General features: G+C 49.2%; 1 protein-coding gene across 7 annotated transcripts in view; it reads right to left on the bottom strand.

Annotated features, from left to right (window-relative positions):
* The window catches only part of CTTN (cortactin), a 43,993-nt gene that overhangs the window by 5,110 nt on the left and 16,044 nt on the right, over positions 1 to 22,839 (bottom strand). For 3 of the 7 annotated variants that reach the window (XM_036762985.1, XM_036762987.1, XM_036762986.1), the window contains exons 5-15: positions 19,654 to 19,764; positions 12,649 to 12,703; positions 11,357 to 11,467; positions 10,177 to 10,287; positions 9,524 to 9,634; positions 8,477 to 8,587; positions 6,494 to 6,549; positions 4,409 to 4,478; positions 3,851 to 3,999; positions 2,436 to 2,528; positions 839 to 1,025 (exon numbers count right to left, since the gene is read on the bottom strand). In XM_036762985.1, coding sequence (XP_036618880.1) covers positions 839 to 1,025; positions 2,436 to 2,528; positions 3,851 to 3,999; positions 4,409 to 4,478; positions 6,494 to 6,549; positions 8,477 to 8,587; positions 9,524 to 9,634; positions 10,177 to 10,287; positions 11,357 to 11,467; positions 12,649 to 12,703; positions 19,654 to 19,764 — 1,165 coding nt within the window. The remainder of the gene's footprint in view (positions 1 to 838; positions 1,026 to 2,435; positions 2,529 to 3,850; positions 4,000 to 4,408; positions 4,479 to 6,493; positions 6,550 to 8,476; positions 8,588 to 9,523; positions 9,635 to 10,176; positions 10,288 to 11,356; positions 11,468 to 12,648; positions 12,704 to 19,653; positions 19,765 to 22,839) is intronic. The other 4 variants (XM_036762989.1, XM_036762988.1, XM_036762990.1 and 1 more) reach the window with 4 other exon arrangements.

The raw sequence follows: 22,839 nt of genomic DNA, 5'->3' as shown, positions 1-22,839 counted from the left end.
CAGCTGCTTAATACATCTAGGTTCAAATATACACTCCTCTGCCAGGTACCGGAAACCCTTCATAACTTGGCACCAACTTACCATTCCAACCCTACTCTATTTTGCTACCATTCCCTCACTCTATGGTCTAGCCCAATTGGCCTTCTTCCCGTTTGGATCTCCCACCTCTAGGCCTTTGCACTAGCTGGTCCCTGTGCCTGGAATGCTGTCTCTCCTCAACTCTTATCTCTTAGAATCCTTGACTTCTGAGTCAGCTCAAGTACCACCATCTACATGATTCCATTCCTGGTCCCCTTTTGGGGGGAGGGGTTCCTTAGCTCCATTTTTTACTTTGTCTACATAGATCATAAAGCCACAGATATGCCAGCAAAGCACCCCTCATGTCTAAATCTGCTTTGCCACCTCCCTTTTCAGCAAGCCGACAAGAGACACCAGTCTCTGGCCTCGACCCCTCCAGTACCATCATGAACCCCTGTGCACCAAGTTGGGACAGCGGCTCCACCTAGAGAAGCTTCATGGAGGAGCCTGGCTCCAGCCTGGGCCAGGATGGGCAGTCAAGAAAGCCCCGGGGAACTGGCCTCAAACATAAGTCTGAGAGCGTGAAAGAACTGCCCAGGCCACTGGCGGGGAGCAACCACAAGTAATAAATGATGGATTCAGACAATCAACAGGGAAATCCTGAGCATTCTGAAAGCCACAGAGGCATCGTGGGAGTGTGCAAAGGGGGCCTGGCAAACCCTCCTGGGTGGTGCAGATTTGAACTGCTGCCCCTCAGTCCACGGTGATCACGGGGACAGTGGGGAGGGGTGGGGCACTGGCAGCATCCCCCTTTCCACACCGTCTTGATTTGGAGCCATCGACTCTGCTGTCTCATAAACGGCTTCCGGCTCCTGTGCCAGACCTCGCTGGCTCACTGTCTCCTGATAGTTGGACTGCACAGCTGTGTACTCGGACTCTTGTTCAGGCCCAGAGTATGTCGTACTACGGCCTTTGTACCCTGGCTCGGCCTCATAAGATGCAGCATCCTGGGAAAAATCAGAGGAAAGCTCATCTGGCAACATTCTCATTGTTATCAGAGACAGCATCTAGAAGGTACCTTAGGTTCTACAAAGCACTTGGGGACTATTAAGCTATCTTGTTTTCTCCTCCTAACAACCTTAGTAGGTAAGTGCTAGTATCAACCCCAAATAAGGAAACTGAGGCAGACAGGCTAAGTGACTGGGCCTGGGTCACACAGCTAAGTACATGTCAGAGGTTAGGATGTGAACTGGCCAGACTTTTGAAAACTAGGAAGCATGATGCTGCTGGCCACAGCAAGAGGAAGGCCTGGAGAGAATGGGGACAAGGCCTTGGGGCCAGGAAGAGCCCCCAACCCCGGGCACCGTGGAGAATGCCTGCATCTTCCCTGCCTGCGCTGAAAGGCAAGTGCAGACATTGCCAAGGACTTGGTCATGCCAAATAAGGTAGGACAACTTCCTCCGCCCCACAGACAGCATCTCGGGGAATGGGATGCTGGTCTGAGAGAGTCCAGGCTCTCCACGAGGAGAGCAGCACGTTTGGACACGTGGTCCTTCCAGGCCGGCCTCCCCAGAGCAGGCCCACACTCAGGCCTCTGCCCTGTGCCCAGATTTCTCCCCAGTGAGACCCCTTGAGGGAAAGGCCCATTTTGTAGGTCTTTTGTCCCTGCCCTGCCTTACACTTGGCCTCAGGATGAGGCTCAAGCAGACTTTGTGCCAGCAGAAAGTAAGTTCCCTTTGGGCAGGGACTGCTCAGGTTTGTCTGTCTCCCGAGTGCCCAGCACCACTCCTGAAACCTTCTAAGCACTTAATCAACACTTGGATGACTGAGGTTTTGGTATTGAATCCTCTACAATCATGTGGTCGTGTCTGACTCCTTGTGATCACGCTTGGGATCTTCTCTGCAGAGGTAATGGGCTGGTTTGCCATTTCCTTCATGCTATTTTTACAGATGAGGAAACTGAGGCAAACAGGGTTGTGACTTGCCCAGGGTTATACAGTTAGTGTCTGAGGCCAGATTTGAACTCAGGAAAAGAAGTCTTCCTGACTCCAGGTCTGGGGCTCTGTGCACTGTGGTGCCACCTAGAAATCTGACTGGGAGATGGGCTGGGGCTTAGACCTCATTCCCTAGAATGGCCCAGCCAGCCCTTAAAGCCACAATGCTTGACATGGCATCGGGGCGGGGGGGGGGGGGGGGAGGGGGAAGCAAAGGAAATGGAGGCAGCAGAAACTTGTCAAGTTGCTCATGTGGGGGAAGATGGGGGGGCAGGGCTTAGAGTCCATCCCATCTAGCACCAGTCAAGTAATCATCACAGGGGCTGGTGATCACGGGGGGGGGGGGGGGGGGTGATCACAGGAGAGCTAGCAATCCATCGCACGGGTCAGGGGCGGTTCTTCAGCTCAGGGCTTTGCACTGACCTCATAGACAGGGCTGGGGGGTGGCCTCTCCTCGGCTGGTGGCTGGGGACTGGGAGGAGGAGAGGGAGTTTGCTTCTTGATCCTGGCTTGTTCCTGCAATTCAAACACAAGGGCTTGTCAGAATACAGGCCCTCCCTGAAGCCCAGGCCTGCTCACAGCTTTAAGGCAGGTCCTTCCAAGGCAGCAGTTTGAGGATGACCCAAAATGAGGACAGAAAACACCCTTGTGGGATTTAAGCTCCTGTCAGAATGTCCAGACGCGCCAGTGTCTCTGGAAGAACTGATGTGAACCCCTGTCTTCCCAAGGTAACGCTGTGACCCAAGTCCTGACGCTCCTACCCCTGTCCTGCTGTTGCTGAAGCCCATGACCTGTGCCAAGAGGTGGCAACCAGGGAAAGGGGAAGCAGCCCACGATGGGACATAAGGGGCCTTCACGGGACAGAATGGGCTGTTGAGGGCCGATGGCCACAGGCCACAGGGCTCTGGTGCATTTAAGGAAAGATGGCCACTGTGCTCAGCTGGGAATATAGACACTAGGCACAGGAAGGGGGGCCCTCGGGAGACAGGGGAGGGCCACCATGGCAGCAGCCAACGCTCCATAGAGCGACAAGGAGGGGCAGCCAGGGATGTTCTCAAAGCTGCATACTTCCTCTTCTTTCCACCATGGTAGCTGGAGAAGTAAGGTCATGTTGTCCTTATTAGACTCAGAGCATGTGTCCCAAAGGGCCATCAGCACTCGGTGCCAAAGGTGGTCTGCACAGAGGGGCAGGGTAACCTGAGGCCCTGGTTGGTTTTCTATCTCTGACATCACAACCATAAGGGTGGGGGACATGGGAAAGGGACAGGCTGAGGTGGATTCCAGAAAAGGAAACATGCAGGAGGAAGGGTCGGGTCTCTAACAAGGCACCCAAGGCCTACAAAACCAGCTCTGTCCAGCTCACAACACAAGAGTTAACAGACAAAATAAAATACCCGGCTTTTCTCTCTGGGCCTCAGTTTCCACATCTACAGAATGGTTGTGTGTGCATCTTAGGCTCAATGGTCTCCATAGCCCCCCTCACCCCCTACAGGCTTGCAAAGAATTTGACTGAGACAGGAAGGGGGAGGGGAGGGAGCGAAGTGAGGAGAGAGACCAGGCCCCCCTTTAATCTTGGCAATAGCCACTGTGGAGTCCCTGGTTTAAAGAGGAGGAAACTACGTGTGAGAGGAGTAAAGGGACAAGCTTGGGGTGGCCCAGAAAGTGTCAGAGGCAGATCTGAACCCGGATCTCTCGTGCCTCCAAGCTCCACATTCCATCCACTAAACCCCATCCCCAGCTCAGCACACGTCTTCTGAATCAAGACTGGTGTTCGAGCTGGGCCCAGTGTGGGGGACTCCCCTGGCCCCTGCCCTGCCCAAGCAGAGACAGCCACTGACCTCCAGCTTCCTGCGGGCCTCCTCCTGCTCCTGCTTCTCCTTGGCCATCCTCTGGGCTCTCTCTGCCTCCGCCTTCCTCCGGTCTTCCTGTTCTCTCTCTTTGGCCAGGTTCTCAAAGTTAGCTCGGATGTTGCTCGTTTTGCTGTTCACTAGAGAGGAAAACAAAGTCAATTTTTATTTATCCAGAGAAGAGGACACACACACTGTACATAATTGTTGGCCCATTGTGTGAGCCCCTTGACAGCAGGGATTTTTTTGGGGGGGTCCCCAAGGCTTAGCTTGGTACCTGGCACATAGTAGGTACTGAAATGACATGCTTGCTGACTGACTGACCAGGAATACACAGCCTCACGGGCAAGGACGCATGAAAGGGACAATCCAGGAGAGAGAAAATTTGAAATTCTCGCCAGAAAAAGAGGTTCCGGATGGAGCGTCTTCTGTCTCCAGGAAAGAGTCTCTGCTGCAGCGGACTGGCACTCTGGACAACCACGGCTTGGTGCAGGATATTTTTTAGGGGAAACCACCATCATGGGTCCGGGCATTGGGGGAGGGGCTCACCAGCTTCCACGGGCAGCGTCTTCTGGTAAGCCGATGAAACCTGGGAAATGTCTTCGAAGGTCGAGGCATTCTACAACAAGAGGAAAGAAGGAGGGAAAGCGAGGTTTCCGGTGGCTCTTTTATATGGAGCGCAATGCAGCCTTCGCTTTATTTCTGCTTCTGACGTAGACAATGCTTTCAAAAAACTGCCCACAAACGTTCACTTACTTTCCCATTCAACCACCTGTTGCTACAGTGTACCAAGTGCTGGTGATGTGGGAGACATTAAGTAACCAATGGAAAGAAGGCGCGTGTCTCTCTCTCTCTCTCTCTCTCTCTCACACACACGCACACACACGCACACACGTGACATTCAAAGTCCCACTTCCATGTCTTTGCACAGGCTGTGCCCCAGCCTGGAACGTTCTCCCTCCTCAGCTCACCCCAGGACTCACCTCAGAGTATCACCTTCTAGGTGGGGCCTTCCCTGAACCTCACCCAGGACCCAGGCCTCACCTCAGCCTCCACCCCCACCCCCCAATCACGGCCACACATTCGTGGTGTCTCCACATTTAGGTTCAAGGTGTCTCCTGGGCCTAGACGGAAAGGCCTGGAGGGCAGGAACCGTTTGTATGTCCAGCCCTCAGTGCAGGGTCTAGCACAAAGGAGCTCTTTGTAAATATTTGCTAATGGATAGATGATCACCAAGCTATCGCAGGAACAGTGAAGTCTCCACTTCTTAGGTCTGCAAATTAATTGAGTCCCCAGTAACTGATGAAAGCCACAATCAGCTCTGCTTTAACGCTGGTTTAGAAAATGCAAATTTGTTCCAAGAAATTGATGTGCCGGGGGACAATGTGACCACGAGGCACGTTGATGTGCCACTTCGTTGGGGAGAAAGCAGAAAATGGCCCTCCTTCACCAGTGACGCTCCTTTCTGTAAGCTAACTCAGGGTCCTTTTCAAGGTAAGGGACACGTTTATTGGCTCTCTTCCAGGGCAGTGGGAACCGTGAGTGGAGGAGGGCTGGCGTGAACCGCACACTCTCCCCCATCCTCCACCTCCTGCCCTGGTCCTGCCAGCTCAGCTGCCACATGGGACCCAGGGGAGAGGCAGGGAAGCCTCTCAGGGCTTGGGACACCACTACTTACTATCCCATTTCAGTATCATGCATGAAATGATGCTAGCATTTTTCATTAGGTTCCTATCTTTTTTTTTAATATGCCACTGATGAAATTTTTGAGTCTGATGCCCCAACTCCCCTTTTCCCATACGCTCTGTGGTGTTTATTGCATCATTTTGCATAGTAAGGTGCTTTTAGGGAATGCGTGTGTCTCACTGCAGCAAAACTAACTATATTTTATCAGCTAATTAAAATAATAACTAAATAAATAATAAATAATTAAAATAACTGCAGGGCAGCTAGGTGGCTCAGTGAATAGAGCACCGACCCTGGAGTCAGGGGGACCTGGGTTCAAATCCGGTCTCAGACGCTTGACACACCTTACTAGCTATGTGACCCTGGGCAAGTCACCTAACCCCAATGGCCCTGCCTTCCCCCCTCCAAAAAAAAACCTGAAATGATAACAGCTAGTATTTATATAGTACTACATGATCTGTAAAGTGCTTTACAAATATCTGATCTGATCCACACAATAGCCCTGAGAAGATGCTCTTATGATCCCTATTTTACAGATGGGAAAGTGAGCTTCAGTGTCTTGCCCGGAGGGGCCCAGCCAGTCAGTGTCGTACGCTGGATTTGATCTGAGGTCTTTCTGACTCCAAGTTCCGTGCTCTGTGCACTCTGGTGCCCCCTAGATGCCACAGTACCCTCTAAAAATGTGCCCACTCAAGGTACATTTCGAGAATTAGAAAAGGTGAAATGCTAAAATTCTTTCGGGCAGGGGTTCTAACCATGGGGTCCGCTGACTGTTTTTGGAAATGTCCAGTCACTGTATTTCAACATACTTAGGCTCCTTTGTCACTTCCAAGCACCATTCTGAGGAGGGGTCAGTCCTCTGGTCTCCCCAGGCTGCCAGAGGGGCTGGACCAGCAGGCCCAAGGGACGCATGCTCTTTAATCCACGGGGGCACAAGGCGATACTTACTTTATCCATCCTGTCCTTCTGAACCCCATATTTTCCACCAAATCCTTTGGAATAGTCTGAAATGGAAGAACAGCAGGTTGGAGTCAGTGTGAAGGAGGGAACATTCTCCAGAGTGGACACATGCATAGAGAGGGCTAAAACAGATAAGGAAGATGCAGGGGGCACAAGGAAACCCAGAAAGAGAAGTGCCACAGCTGACCGGAGTTGTTTTGTGAAAGACAGGCTCCAGCCCTCCTCCAAACGTTTGGTCCACAGGCAGGTGAGAAACAGAAGGGCATGAGCATGCTCACCTCATGCTGGGAGAGGGGAAGGGGGGTGGGGGTGGGAAGGGGAAGGGCGGCTGAGGCCAGCAGGACCGCTGACGGAGCCGAAGCAGAGGACAGGAATGACAGAATGAAGTCCTTCACCAGGCACCACTTCATAGCACGGCCTCTCACTTCACAGCCCTCAGAACGGACTTGGTTCAGGTTGGGTTTCTTGTGTGTGACGAGCGTAAAGAACCAAGTTTAATGGCATTTTTCTTGATTATTTTTAAGGAAGAAAAAGACCATGTGGGAATTCCGCCCACGGAACAACTACATGGCAAGAACATGTCTGCTTCCAAGTCAAATGTCCATGCAGAATTATTCACCACGTAGACCCAAGGGTTGAAGTCATGCATTCTGGGAGATGGCCACAAAGCCCCTTACCTCTCCTGGCCAGGCTGCAGATTTCTACTAACTGCTATGTGACAATGAGGCCTAACATCTGGCCTGCAAAGTTAGGATGTCACTCTTTTTCCAGCCAACTGTTCAGGTCCTAAAGCTAAGCATGAATTCCTAATGAAGGGGAAAGATTCTCTCCAAATCAGAGAACACTTCGCTCTTTGCTGCTCACTCACGACAGCCACCACCAATAAGCCTTTGAGCTGGGAACGGTTCCTATTTTTATTTATAAGCTCTACACAGAGGGCCTGGAAGGGCAGCTAAGCGTACCGTGCCTCAATGGAGTTTTCCAAAAGTAACACATTTCTCTTCTCGCCCCTCCACAAACAACATAAACGGAACAAAAAGACACCACATTGAACACATATGGCGTACTCCCCTTCCTATGATCTAAGTGCCAGGCTTTTTCTGATTTATGTTTTGGGCTTAATCAGAGGCCAGACCACAGCTATCCTCAATGAATGCCTCAGCTCTTGGGAAATATGTCTCCCAGCCTACAGTGCCACAATCCTAAGTCAAAGCGGGGCTGACTTTTCAAATACGACGGCAACAACCTCAGATTTCCCGGGGGTTGTCGTTTAGTCATTTTTCAGTTATGTCTGACTCTCCATGACACCATCTGGGGTTTCCTTGGCAAAGATACTGGAGTGGTTTGCCATTTCTTTCTCCAGTCCATTTGACAAATGAGGAAACTGAGGCAAACAGGGTGAAGTGACTTGCCCAGGGTCACACAGCTAGTAAATGTCAGTGGCTAGATTTAAACTCAAGAAGATGCATCTTCCTGACTCCAGACTCAGGTCTCTATTCACTGTGCCACCTAGCTGCTTTCTCAGATGTATATTTATCTAAAAGGTACCAAAAGTTGAACTCCATGACCTTGACTGTCAAAGGACCTTGTCTAAACCCAATTTCCTCCTGAGTGGCAGCTATGTGAACTGGCTGTAGGAGAGCATCTTCTCTGATCTTTGGGCATGACAAAGGCTATGGGAAGGACTGGCCAGCTCTAGGGTTCCTCACCTCCAGGTGAGCCAAGAGAGCCTGTTGCTTCTTTGGGTCTGATAGCAACCCCTCAACACCATAGGGTGTGGAAGCAGTAAGGCTTCGTGGTGGCCCTCTGAGGCAGGTTTGGTGGCCTTTCTCCAAGGCCAAACTGGTCTAACTAGCCCAAGGCTCCCCTCCTTTTCCTCTGGGTACCCCCGACAGGCGCTGTCTGTGCAAGGCTGTGCCATGAGCAGTTGCCTGGGAAGGTGAGAAGCCCGAGGCCGCGCATCGACTGTGCCTTGCTGAGATTCGTGCTGCGCCAATTTCTCCTTGTACTCAAACCCCACAGCAGATGGGTCCTGCCTCTCGGTCTGGACCCCGAATTTGCCTCCGAAACCACTCTTATAATCTGAAAATCCACGCAGGACAGCAGAGAAGACAACCAAGAGAGGAAAAGACACTTTTAGTTACAGAGACACAGACTGGCGACACAGCCATCGACATTGCTCTGAGAAAGTGAGTCTGCAGGGTAAGGGGAAGATGGAAGCCAGCCTTGAAGCCCCATTCTCTGGAGGCTCAGAACATGGCAGCCATGGAACTCATGGAAAAGGAAGGAAACAGGCCAACTCCCCAACTTTACAGATGAGGAAACTGAGGCAGTAACTTCCCCCAAGTCTCTTTAAGCATGCCTTCAGAGCTGCATTTCTAACATTCCTCCCCAGTGAATACTTCTGTGTGAAAGACATGTACATATCACACACATACACACACATACACACGCACACACGCACGCACACACATGCACACATGTTGTGAGTCATGTATTGAACAAGCTAACATTCACTGAACATATCTAAGCTTTCTCTTTTGGAAATTACAGGAGGGCCCAGGAGTTATTCCGAAGAAAAGGATTTTCCTTCCCCAATAGCCCTGTTTTTCTGTTCTGTTTTCTTTAAAGAAAAAAAAAGACCCCTCTCCCTAACCTTTCAGTTAGGAAACAGAATTATTTCCTTCCCTAAATACTGAGAAGGAGTGGGGGTTAAGGAGGGACAAGGCAGCCCTTCCCTTTTTCCATCATCCTGCAACAGATGCCAATCTCAGATCCTGACTGAACCCCCTTTCTTATTTGTCAAAAACACCAGAGCGAGAGACTGACCCCTGTGCAAGCTGGTGAGCCCTGCGAGAGCCGAGTTTCCTTGGGACACTAGGAAGCAAAGGACAGCTTCAAACAAGCAAAGCCAAGAGGCCCCTTTAAATCCCAACCACCCCACTGGAGCGTCATCAACCTATGGATAAAGAGCTTTCTCTTGGCCCTGGTGAGAACAGTGGAGGGAGATAGCTGTACCTTTTTGGGATTCGTGGAGTTGAACTTTCTCCTGGTGGTCCCAGCCCAAGGCACACTTGTCTTGTCTGTCTCTCTGCACACCAAACTTGCCTCCAAACCCTTTCACATAGTCTACACACATAATAAAAGGCCACAAAAATCACAGAAGGAACTGGAGAATGGGCAGAAGGCTGAGACCATGCTGCAGGGGCAGATGGCAGATTGTGGACATATCCCCCCTTCCCCACCCAGCTGTCCTGGGAAAGGATCTCTGTGCTGGCGAGTGGGAATCCTATGGAAGGAAGGACTCCTCCCTTCTTGGGAGGCATCAAGAAAAATCCCCTCTGGCCTGCCTGGCTAGGGTCAATGCTAATTATAGGTCAGACCAACACAGACAGGCCCCTATGGAGGAGAAGCTCCAATCCATGCGACTCCAAACACCATTTGTTAGGCCCAGGGTCTCACCATCAAAAGGACACACACATGCTGCACACTCAAGACAAGGCTAGAAGGTACAGATACTACTGGGCCGCATCAGAGCAGGAAAAGGTGGAAGGAGCTAAGTTTATACTTGAATCATATTTGGGGGCTGAGGGTTCTTTTTAAAAGCCATCTACTGACTCAAAGACTCATCATGTTAGGGACAACAGAACATAAGAGAAAATTGGAGAAACCTTTCTGTGACTCATGCTTTTCCGTTTTGCCCTGATATTCAAAGCCAACAGCACTTTTGTCCACATTGTCCTTATCGACACCATATTTACCACCGAAACCTTTGGAATAATCTAGGAAAAAAGGAGAGAAAACAAAGGATCATTCCTACAATCTAATCCAGTCATTCAAGCTCTCTGGCTTAAAGCCGTGCATCTTCACTTCTCATCAGAACCTGAGGCACCTCCAAGGGCCAACAAAACCCTGAAGGGCACAGGAGTGAGGAGGGGAGCCAGTGTGCCCAGCGGTACTGGGCGGTGTCGGTGAGAATGGCCAGGGTTATGGCCAATGACCCAGCAACAACAGGAAACAACATGGTGACTCACACAAAGACTGGAAACTATCCAGCCCCATCTTTTTTGGTCCCCAAATGGGATTTCGCTTTGTGAAATCTTTTAAAAACTGTCACAAGTCTCTAAGAATCATGGTAAGCCACAGGAAGGAGAGGGGAAAAGCTAGTATTGTCTTGATCTCCCAAATGCTTGTGCCCTCCCTCCCAAATCACCTTGTATGTGTTTAACAGTGTGTGTTCGTGTGTATGCTATATGCACACATATGCGCATGTGTGTACATAGACACACGTACACACTGCATATGTCATGTGTATTCGATTTATATTTGTGACATGCGTATTTTAATATGTCCTTGTTGTGTGCCCCATTAGAATGCCAGCTCCTTGGGAGTAGGGATTCTTTGTGGTGTGTCCCCAGAACCTAGCACTGTGCCTGATAAATAGTAGGTGCTTGCTGATCGATTGCGAACTCCTACCAATGCAGGTTGGAACCTGCTCTAAGCTTCACGGCTCAGAAGGTTGCCCAGAGTACTGAGAGGCTAGTGACTTGCCCAGGGTCACACAGCCACTATGGGTCAGAGGAAGGACTTGAATCCTGCCCCTGAAGTTGGCTCCTTATACATTGAGTAACACTCTTAAATCACAGTAAAGAGAGTAAGATAGAGTAAAAATTTCTAGAGCTTAACAAGATCACCACACCTAAAAATGCATCCTTCCCCATGGCCTTCTTTGCAATGATCTGAGAAAGCAAGTGCCTGTAAATGCTGTCATTCCACCAGCCCTCCAGCCCAAGCGGGCCACTCGCCCCTCCCCTGCCGTGTCCCCACCAGGGATCCACCTCGGATACAAACCTTTCTGGGACTCGTGCTTCTCAGTTTTACCCTGGTAATCAAAGCCCACCGCGCTCTTGTCCACCCGGTCAGCCTGCACACCGTATTTACCGCCGAAACCACTAGAATAATCTAAGCATGTGGAGACAGCAAGCATGACAGCAAGCAAAAGTGACAAGATTAGGATTCTGCTAACTCAGCAAATCCAGGATGCTGGGGCATGGCGGCATTTCGGCCCTGGCTGGGGGAGCATGAGCTGGCCTCTAAAATGCCAAGTCAGCAGGCAGCTCCTGATACCTGGGGGGAGGCACCACAGTCCCGGGGCCATGCTGGGCTTCAGCAAGGACAGAGGGAAGTTTCAAATTCTCACATGCAGGTTACAACAGGATAGAAACCAGCTGTCTTTAGCCAAGCGTTGCACCTAAGCCCTTTACAACGATGCTGATGCATTAGCCTGCATGCACAAATGGAATCTGGGCACTTGAAAAAAAAAGAGGAGAAAGCTTCTTTTCTCCTTGAGAGCGTTTGAGTATGGGCAGGGCATTTGAAAATGGCCTTGGTGGCCCTCTAGTGGACTCCCCTGAAGAAATGGCCACAGGATAAGACCAAAAAGTGTTACTAGAATCTGTGGTTTTAATGAAAGCTGGAGAACCAAGAGATTCGAGGAACCCAAAACACCTCAGGAAAACTTCTCCACTTTCATGAGTATGGCTGATTGAATGGTCCACAAACTTAGAAAGTGCTTGTCCTCAGAGCTGCTGGTAACGTCCACCAAACAAAAGGCCTCAAGGAGCTCTGAGGATGAATGAATCTCTTCTTTTTTGGGGGGGGGGGGGAGGGGGAAGGCAAGGGAGGGGAGAAGAGGCTGCTTTCCTAAAAACTACATCCTATTAAAATACAATTCCGCCCACCTGCTGATGGGTGAGCTACAACAACTCTAGACCAGTCAGATCACAAGGCGCTGCATTAAGGTCATGGGGAGAAAATGAGCTTTTGGCTTACAAGCTGAAAAGGCCAATCTTTCGGCAGTCCAACAGTGAGGGGCCGGTGGCGGACAAGCGCCCAATGGGGAAGGCTGGAAGTGCTATCCAGCCTCCAGAGGACAATGGAACGCCTCTAGGCTGGGAAGGCGCATCTAACAAGGACCATTAGGCTCTGCCTGACTCAGAAAAGCCCCAGGAATGCACAGGAACAGTCCATTGCTTCAGGAATGAAGGAATCTAGTGTTTTAAAGGAACCTTGTTTTCCTTTACCAAATCAGATTGATGGGGGGGGGGGCCCTCCCTCCATTACCGTATCGCCCCCAATCTTACCTTTCTGTGAAGCATGTTTCTCAGTTTTGCCTTGGTATTCAAAACCCACAGCGGACTATAAAAGACAAAAGAAGGATATAGATCGTTAAGACCCCAAACGATTCAGAATAACTAAGATTCAGCCCATCACCAAGGACCCACTGTAAAGGGCCCAGGAATCCGGGAATCTTCCAGCAAAGTGAACAGTCAGGGGCAAACCATGACTGAACAGTGAAGTCCTCTCACCTCCTCTCCCCGTTGCCTTTTATTTTACCTACGAGAAGGGCATTTTGCCTTTGAGAAGAGGCAACTGGCACTGGGCATGGAGTCAAGAAGGCCTGAGCTCAAATCCAGCTGCAGACACCTCCTACCTGCATAGCCCTAAGTGGATCACTCAACCTCTGCCTTGGTTTCCCCGATAGTAAAACAGGGACAATGGTGGCACCTACCTCTCAAGGTTGTCGTGGGGAACGGATGAGATGACATTATAGGGTACTTGGCACACAGCAGGTGCTATAGAGATGCTCGTTCCTTGGCCTTCCCTTCTCCCACCCCCTAAACATCAGCAAAGAACAATTCCTTAAGATGGTTATGTAAATGAGCACCAGCCCATCAGACTTGGGAGGCTGAGGCTCCAGGAAGTGACATGGCAGGCCATGGTGACTAAATAATCTTTATCAAAAGGACACCTTTGTGGTCAATTTCTTTTTCATATAAATTAGAAGAAAGCATAGGATTTGGAGTTGGAGCCCCCAAGGCCATAGGCTGGAAGAACCCTCAGAAGCATCTAGGCCAAAGTCTCAATGCACGGATAAGAATGGTGCTCGCCATGACCAAGGTCACACAGGCAGAACACCTCAGAGACCGACTTGAACGTGGGTCGTCTGATTCACAAGTGCGCCACGGTCCACGACTACGGAATGGTCTGCCAGTCATTGACCTTTCCACCTATTCTGCAATTCCAAGTTTTCAGTTGGCTTTTTAAAGGCCATGGACCATTTCCATTTCCTCATATAAGCCATCAGAGATAGAGGCGTCCCAAATGTAGTGTTTCTGATTCCACAAATGATAAAAACAAGTCCTTCTGTTTTTCCATTGTGTGCAGGCTCCTGTTTCCATGAGAAATTTTTATTGTGTGAGATTTCTCTTTTTCTCATTTTCTATTCCTTTTCACCATTTTCAGAATCACAAATTGCATTTGATCAAAGATCTCCTCCCAGGCCCTTCCTTTCACCTACTCTGTATCTATTTAATAAGCACATGGTTATTCGTCCCCTTGCTAGAATGTGAAGCTCCTTGGGGACTGGGACAGTTTTGCTTCTTTGTATTCCCAGCATCTGGCAGTTTCTGGTGTTTAATAATAGGAAGTGTTTAATAATAAATGCAGGTTGACTGGCTGTTTCTACTGGTTTTGGTTTCTTTGTTTTTAAAAGGTATGTGTTGTATTATGTTGATAATTTTTCTGAGAGAGCTGGTTTAAACTGTATTTGATTTTGATTAAGCATTAAATATACATATATCTTTAGTACTTTTGTATTTCTATTCATTTTTAAGTGGTCTATGATCATCCTGTATAGGACTGTCTTACCAGGTCAAATAAAAGGTGTACCACAGCACCCATTTCCCCCTGTATTGTGAGCCATTTCCTCCACAAAAATCCTACTCGAAATGCCTCATCCTGCATGGAGGTGAGTCAGAGTTCTCCAAGGCTACGCCCGTGAAGGGCAGCCCAGGCAGGTCTTCCTGAAAGGGCTTCAAGTGTGGGTCCAATCACAGACTGTGACTTTCATACTAACCCAGCCAAGCAAGGAAAGATTTGTCACTAGTGAGGTGACTGCTAAGGGGTAAATTATTTGGCCACGACAACTCATGAAGCCAATGGCCTTCAGTCTTGTTCGACCAAAACGTCTCAAGCACAGACAGAAACAAGTCTTGAACAAGGCCAACGGATATGATATGGAGAAAAGTTTTGACAGTGACATTTTCAGCAACTCAGTGGTGCAAGTGCCACATTTGGGGACCTCATGACGAAGACGTGAAAATGAGGACAAAAGACATTCGTTCAAATGAGCTGCTTGACAAGGTTGCCTTGGGTTCATAAGAGTCAGAGTGGACAAGGACACAGAGACCATTAAGTCCAGCCTTCCATTTAACAGATGAAAACACCAAGGCCCAAGGAACTTAAGTGATTATTCCAAAGTCACCTAAGCATTAAGTGTCTAGGGTGGGAGTTACAGCCTCACCCTGTGACCTCAGGGCACTTCAATATTTTTTTCTTTAAAATTTTAAATATTTTATTTTTCCAAATTACATGTAAAAATAATTTTCAGCATTTTTTTAAAATTTTGAGTTCCAAATTCTCTGCAGCCTTCCCCTCTCCTTGAGAATGTAAGCAACTTGATATAGATTATACATGTGCAGTCATGTAAAATGTATTTCCATATTAGCCACATTGTGAAAGAAAATACAAACCAAAAAAAAAAAAATTAAAAAAGCTTCTGCTTCATTCTGTACTCAGAACATATCTGGTCTCACTCTGGAGGTGGAGAGCATCCTTCATCATCAGTCCTTCTGAACTGCCTTGGATCAGTCAATGCCTTTTTCAGTCTAGCAGGTTACCTCCCTTACAAATACTGATGAGAGATTTGCAATACATTTGGAAGTGCTTGCTGGTGTTCAGTCATGCCTGACTCTTCATGACCCCATTTGGGGCTTTCTTGGCAGAGATCCTGGGGTGGTTTGCCATTTTTTTCTCCAGCTCGTTTTATAGATGAGGAGCTGAGGCAAACAGGATGATCAGGGTCACACATCTAATAAGTGTCTAACGCCGGGTTTGAACTCACAAAGATGAGTCTTCCTGACTCCAGGCCTGGCACTCTATTCATTGGCGCCACCTGGCTGCTCCCATTTGGAAGTGGGGAAGATACTAATGACCCAGAGGAAAATGCCAATACAATGGTGTTTCTACATCACTGGGACCTTGATGAGACTACACGAGACCTGGCTGGATGGCTGGCTCCAAAGAAAAAGTCTATTCTACTTAATTCTGCTATTTCCGTTTCGCTCCTTATCCCTAGGATTGGGTTTGGTCCCATTCTGACACAAAGCATTCTGATCATCTTTTCATCCATTGTAAAGAAGTAGGCAAACAGGTACAAAGTAAACCCTAGTGAACTTGCAAAGGCATCAGGGGAAGCGGCGACCATCCGCCCACCCACCACCGGCCGCCACGGGATCAGCCACATCATCCATAGCAAATGGTTCTTGGGCTGAGCTTTGAAGAAGGCAAGAGGCAGGGACAGGAGGGGGAGCATTTCAAGCATAAAGGCCAGGCTAGGGAAAGGCCCAAAGATGGAGATGGAGTTACTGGGCATGATGGGTGGAGGGTAGGCCACTTGGGCTGGACCACGACATAGGCAAAGGAGAGAAGTGTGCAGTCCATCTGGAGATGAGGGCAAGAAGCATGCTGAGACAGGCCCCAGAGGAGTTTAACTAAATGGCAGTGCCTGCTTTTCTGCTTCCCTCATTAACCCCGTTATTCCTAGATATTTTTGGTTCCCATGGAGAACATGGGAAATAAATAAAATATTTAGCTTTGACTCGGGTTGATATTTACTTCTAATTCTGTTACACTGATGTGAAAATCCAGCATGCATAATTTCTATCTTTTCAGGTTCTGAAGGTCTTCGGGGCCTAGCTTGGTTGACAGGTCCAAGCGTACTTGAAAAATCACTGTGCATCTTGCAGTCACTCCTCTCCAAAGGTGGCTGCCAGATCAGGGGCTTCTTTTTTGCACCCCTACTGTATGTAGGTCACCCCATCACCTGCTTGTAGAACTCCAGTAACAGTCTAGCATAGTTGTGGAATAGCATTTTTTTTCTTCCTTCTTGAAGTTTCAAGAGCTTTTTCAGTTTCTTTTCTTATTTTTATTCCAAAATTCGACAATCTGTGTATCGGTGAACTCTAAGTAGGATTTCTTCATGCCGGAGTTGTCCTTTGCATTCAGAACTCTGCCTCCTTTATTCCCTACGGAACACTTTTTCATCAGGTCCGTGATAGATTTTGGTCTTGTGTGGTGTCTTTAGGAATCCCAAGCGACCCAAGGCTTGTAGTCCTTGCCATTATAGCCCAAATCAATTACTTTACCTGTACCTTAATTCGCTGCTCTAAGTTCTGTGGCACTCTGGGCATGCATTTGGTTTTCTTTTCATTACCTTACAGATCTGTCCTCAATCGAATTTATTCCATTATTTGCTGTGTCCTCTGAGATTTTGATTTTTAGTTATCCTGTCTTTGAAGTCTCCCTAACTGTCCCATGAATCCTCTTGATGCCTCTGGAGTCTTGTTTTCATACACTTATATCTATCAGATTTACTTCACCCTTTGGTAAAGGCTTTGAGACAGGCCTAGCACCATTTCTTCTGAAGTCATTTTTCCCACTGATTTTCGATACAGAATTCTTTTACATGCCATTTTCTGTGGCAGGTCAAAAGTGGCTCCAGTAAAAAGGGGTAGATGGGGAGGTGGGGTTATAAAGAGCTTTGACCAAATAAGATTTTACATTTGATCCCAGAAGTAGCAGGGAGCCACTGGGATTTCTTGAATAGAGAAGGGACGTGGTCAGACCTGTGCCTTAAGATCACTTTCCCAGCTGAATGGAGGGCGGACAGGAGTGAGGAGAGGCAAGCAGACCCTGCAGCAGCCATTACAATAGTCAGAGTGTGAGGTGATGAGGGCCTGTGAGGGGAGTGTCAGAGGAGAGAAGGGGGTGTAATCGAGAGATGGCATAAAGGTGGAAATGACAGGACCCGGCAAGATTGGCTATGTGGGGTGACTATAAGTGAAGAATTGAGGATGACACTGAACTTGACTGGGAAGTTGGTGTTGCCCTTAACAATAACAGGGATGTCTGAAAGGATGGAGAACTTGGGGCAGGGCGGAGGGACATGTTGAGTGTCAGACGTCTACTGGACATCCAGTCCGGGAAGTCTGAAAAGCAATTGGAGATGCAAGACTGGAGGTCAGAGCCAGAAAAATAAATCCGAGAATCATCTTCATAGAGATAATGATTGAATCCATGGTTATCAAGCAAACTAGTGTAGAGAGAGAAGAGGGCCAAGGCCAGAGCCTTTAGGGATTTCCATTGTGAGTGGGCATGACATGGATGAAGATCCAGCAAAGATGTGTGTTCAGACAGGAGTGGTCAGACTGGTAGGAGGAGGAGACCCAGGAGAGAAGAGTGCCATGAAAACCTAGAGAGAAGAGAGCACCAAGGAGAAGTTTATCAGAAAGAGGAAGATTGAGTGAAAGCCATTCAGTCTGGTGACTAGGAGACAGAGCATTGGTAACTTTGGAGAGGGCACTTTCAGTTGAATACTAAGCCTGGAAGCCGGATCGTCGAGAGTTAAGAAGGTGAGAGGAGAGAAAGTGGAGACAACCTTCTCAAGGAGTTTGGTCGTGAAAGAGAGGAGAGATATGGGATACTACCAATGGGGATGAACGTTCATAGGACAGTTTTTTGCAGATGCAGATACATTGGTATGTCTGTAATCAGGAAAGAAGTAGCCAGTAGCCAGGGAGCTATTGAAGGTAAGTGAGAGGGAAGGCACTCTGCTGCAGGTGAGGGGATGGGATCACTTTTGCATGTAGAGGACTTTGCCTTGGCAAGAAGGGCTACTCATAACGTGAAGCAGGGATGAAGGAGTAGAGAGTGGCAGAAGACACCTGGGGGATGTGAGACAAGGAAGGAAAGGAAAGAGGGAGCTTCCAACTAACGGTCTCAATTTTTTCAGTAAAATATGAGGCAAGATTCTCAGCTGAGAGGGTGGGAGGTGGGGGAGTCACAGGATTGAGAAGGGATGAAAAGGTTTGGAAAAACCTCTGTGGAGAGGGGATATTGATCCTATTAGGAAGGTATGAAAGGACTGCCTTGCTGCAGCGAGAGCCCAGTGTGACATATCTGATCAACATGGCTTCATGATTTTCCCCAACACTACAGAGCGGCACAATGTAGGAGCAAAGGTAGCAGATGCTAGAAGATGCTTCCAAGGCTGAAGCTTGGAAGGCAGGGCAACATCTCTGATAGGGGGCCTAGGGACTCCAGAGAAGAGGATAGTGTAGCACTAAACTGGTTCACCAAGGGGTAAAGATCAGTCAATCAACATTTATGAAGAGCCTACTGTGTGCCAGGCACTAAAGGAGAGGGTGGCTGGCGCAGGGGGGATGGCCTGGGAAAGAACGGAGGGGTCAAGGGATTGGAGGTCACGGAGGACAAAGAGTAAGCTGGGGGTTGTGATTAGCCAGGAACGTCAGAGCTTGTGATCATGAACGTGGCCCGCCTTCTCCTGAGCACCACGCTTCTGGCAAAGTCACTGTGGCAGTCTTACAAGATGTTCCAAAATATTCGTAATCCAGAGCACTGAACCTGCAGTCAGAGGGTCTGGGTTCAAATGCAGGCTCTGTCTCTCACCACTGATGAGACCCTGGGCAAGGAATGAATTCTCTGGGCTACTGTTCCCTCAATTGTCAAAGGGTGGTGGGGGCAGACGGCGGGAGGGAGCGTGGGCTTGCATTCCTCTACGGTCCTTTCCAGACTGAAATCTGCGATTGTGGAGGTTGTTCGGTTTCAGTCATGCCTGACTCCGTGACCCCATTGGGGGGTTTCTTGGCAAAAATAAAGGAGTGGTCTGCCATTTCCTTCTCCTCGCATTTTACAGAGGAGGAAACTGAGGCAAACGGTGAAACGGCTTGCCTAGGGTCACACAGTTAGGAAACGTCTGAGGCCACATTTGAACTCAGGTCCTCCTGACTCCAAGCCTGGTGCTCTATCTGCTGTGCCCCCTAGCTGATGAAAGATCACACAAGTCTGGGCAGAAATAGAATTTTTTCTAAAATATTTTCTCCACTATCTGGGCCAGGAGTTTCTAGTGTGAACCTGCTCGCTGAAGCGCCAGCCCCTGGGGACACAAGCTACCTGAGCCCCCCAACATCCTGGGCCACAAAAGGAAGGGGAACGTCATCACTTACCTGATCAACCCGATCCAACTGTACCCCAAATTTGCCACCAAAGCCTCTCACGGAATCAACTTGAGAGCAGTGTTTGGAAAGCTTGGACTGATACTCATGGCCGACGGCAGACTGAAAGAGAGTTTTTAAAGGAAAAATCACACAGTTGACGAGCAGCATCTTCTATTAGTTTATCAACCTCGAGGCGTAAGAAAGCAACATGAAGCTCTTGGCCAAAAAAAATGGGGGTGGGGGTTTGTTGCAAAAGGATCGACCAGCAGAGGCACGCTGCTTTCTCAGGGCATCTGTGATGGCCTGGTTGTTTTAAATTCAGTGAATGTGGAGATTGTGGTACTTTTCACTGCCTAAAAAGCTCGGCCCCCCGCCATGCTGAGACCAGCATCAGGACCGAAGAATGAGCCGTCACCAGCAAGCCTTCCTGTGGACAGATGTTGGGTTTTTGTCCAGACCACAGAGATCAAAGTCGCTACGGTGACTCCTGGTGAGGAAGCTCCTTCTCCCAAGGCGGGACAGCACCCTCCCTGGGACTCTCACCCTAGCCGTTGCCTGGGGCACTGAGAAGGGACTGGCCCAGAGACAGAGGCAGGACTTGCTCCTTTGGCTGCCTAGCTCTCAGGCCTTCCTTCTTTGCTCATGCTTCCAAAGTATCAAAGGCGTCCTCGGCCATGGGCTTGTGCTCCCAAAGCCGCTACTACTGCCTTAGAAACATCGGACGACCCAGGACTCCCAGTCATCTAATGCAGCAGTCTTGGCCTGGCCCTGCTGCGGGTGCCCTGGGCTACAGTCACATCACCTTTCTGAGGCTGTTTCCTTCTTTGTAAGATGAGAGGATTGACCTAGTGGATTCTGAGGTCCCTGCCAGCTCTCGAGCCACGAGGAGCGCAGCAGCCAAACTGTGGTGGCTCTGTATCGGCTCCCTCCTCGCCGAAGCACAGATTCAGGAAATTAACAATTACCAGGGCGCCCCATTTCCAGTCAGCTTGGACTTCATCCCGTCCGTTACTTCCTATGATCACTTAAAGTATTCGCTAAGAGATCTGTCAGACACAACCACTGTGCTTCTTGGTGGTGAGAGGGCTTGACCGGGGCACCGGGAAGGGGAGAGGGGATAGTCGCTGGCAGTGACAGTGATGCTAGAGCAGTTTTCTTTTTGTTTTGTTTTTTTTGAGCATCAACAAAACATTTCAAGAAAGGGAGAAAAACCACCCCAGTTAGCCAGACCTGCCTTGGTTTCCTCTGTCACCCATTTCTGCACAGCGGTGCCCCCCCCCAATCCTGCCGTGACCTCAGCAAGGAGCCCTCCCAACTCCTGGGTGTATGTTTACCCCCGCCCTCCAGGTTCTTCATCTCTTGGAGTAGAAGCATCTGAGCAGACGGGGAGGGAACCAGTCAGGAAAGAACAGGCTTTTTGTTTTCTTTTTAATTTTTCACATTAAAGGGTGTGCCCCATATGCAGAACTTTTTGCAAAATGGGTTCCCATACTCTACAAATGTCAGTTATTGGTCCTAGCCCTGCCCTCTCTGCTCTGGGGCAAGGGGAACCGGAGAAAGGAAAAGAGGAAAACAAAAACTGACCTCACCCTCCCTGTCCACCATAGTGACCCAGTCTGGCTGGGGCTTTGAACACAACACAAATAATTCCTAAATCCATCCTACCCAAATAGCCCTAGTGACCAGTGGTGTGAGGGAAAGACATGGAGAGTCCAGCCATTCTGCACTCCACCCCTAGCAGCGGGCAGTTTGTATCCAATACAAGAAACCCTCTGGGCCACAGCCACACTATGGACCCTTGTGGCTTCCATTGTGGGTCATGGCCAGCCTTACACTAGTGGGTAAAGACAAAAGGTCCCCAAATGGCACCATCAATAACCCACGATCTCTCCCCTGGCCATGGATTGTCCCCTAATGAACATCGTCTGGCCGACAGTTTGGGGTCCCTTAATGCTTCCCTGGCCCCTCCTCTCACTCAAACCTGAAGAGAAAGTTAAAGGAGCCAACGTTCCCTTGTCAGATTTGTCTAGACAGTGGGAACAGTGGCTGCCCCAAACACAGCTCACTGAAGCTGATGAAGGAGTTCAGCACCAGGCAGGTCTGTAGTCCCTTCCCTATTACCATGTCTCTAAGCAGAGATCAGGGTCCAACCTCCATACAAGCCTCCCCCCGGGCTCTGCCTGATTCCAAGGCACACAAGGCCTGTACATGGTGGGAAATGATTCTCAAGCTAGGGAGACCCCAAACCCAGCTCTTCAAGATGGGGCCGGCCCTCCCTTCTCCCCTCTCTCCATAAGGGACACTAGCCCAGGCACCTCCTTCTTACCACTTCCTTTGACTTTGCTCCTACAAAGCTCCCTGGAGCAGAGAGATAAGTGACAAAGGTCATTCTCTCTTGTCTGTTGGTGGCTTTCGTGCCAATTCTGTTTCATGACTAATTTGGGATGGACATCTTTAGTTAGAACCACCCATTCCAACAGCCTATGAGCCAGGGATGACCCCCCCTCCCCCCACCCCGCTGACCACAGTGTCAGCCTGTTGTCCAAGCCAAACGTCTAAGCCAATCTATGGCCAGAAAATGTCAAATTGCACAGGAGTCAGTTCATCAGCGGATCCTTTAGCCCCTATCCAGGGCAGGAAGACAGGCAGGCACCAAGTCTGAGTACCCAAGACCCAAAAACCAGTCAACTCTCAGGTCTGTCAACAATGCAGAGAACGACCACACTACCAGAACAACAAGCCTCTTGTCTCCCACACCTGCCCTCAAGAACGAACCCCGACAGGGTCTAAAGTTAGCTGGGAGGAAAGAGGAAAAGGACTATCAAAAGAAACAGACGGGAGCTGACGTGGTTGAGTCAAAGACTTCCCTTAGCTTTTGCTAAAGAAATGATCGTTTGAATAAGGATCTGCCCACAAGCTTTTAAAAATAGTTATTTCGACCTCAGTCTCTCAGTATAGATTCAACCTATGACAGGCTATACCTTCAGTCTTTTAAATTTAATTAAGATTTGAAGAAACTTTGCTAGGCTTTGGGCCGAATGTGGCAAGCATTCCATCCCCATGGTGGTCTGGACTTTGTATATTTCAGGCTGACAGCCAGGGCAGGCAAGACTGGCTGCTTCTGCCAACCCCAGCTGGAGTCCTGGCCTACGCGCAGAGCTAGCACCAGACACTTACCCCTTCCTTCATCTCCAC

The sequence above is a fragment of the Trichosurus vulpecula genome, chromosome 6 (genome assembly GCF_011100635.1).
Source record: "Trichosurus vulpecula isolate mTriVul1 chromosome 6, mTriVul1.pri, whole genome shotgun sequence".
Classification (NCBI taxonomy): domain Eukaryota; kingdom Metazoa; phylum Chordata; class Mammalia; order Diprotodontia; family Phalangeridae; genus Trichosurus; species Trichosurus vulpecula.
Note: the sequence above shows the minus strand (reverse complement) of the source record. Positions and strands in the feature narration are given on the sequence as shown.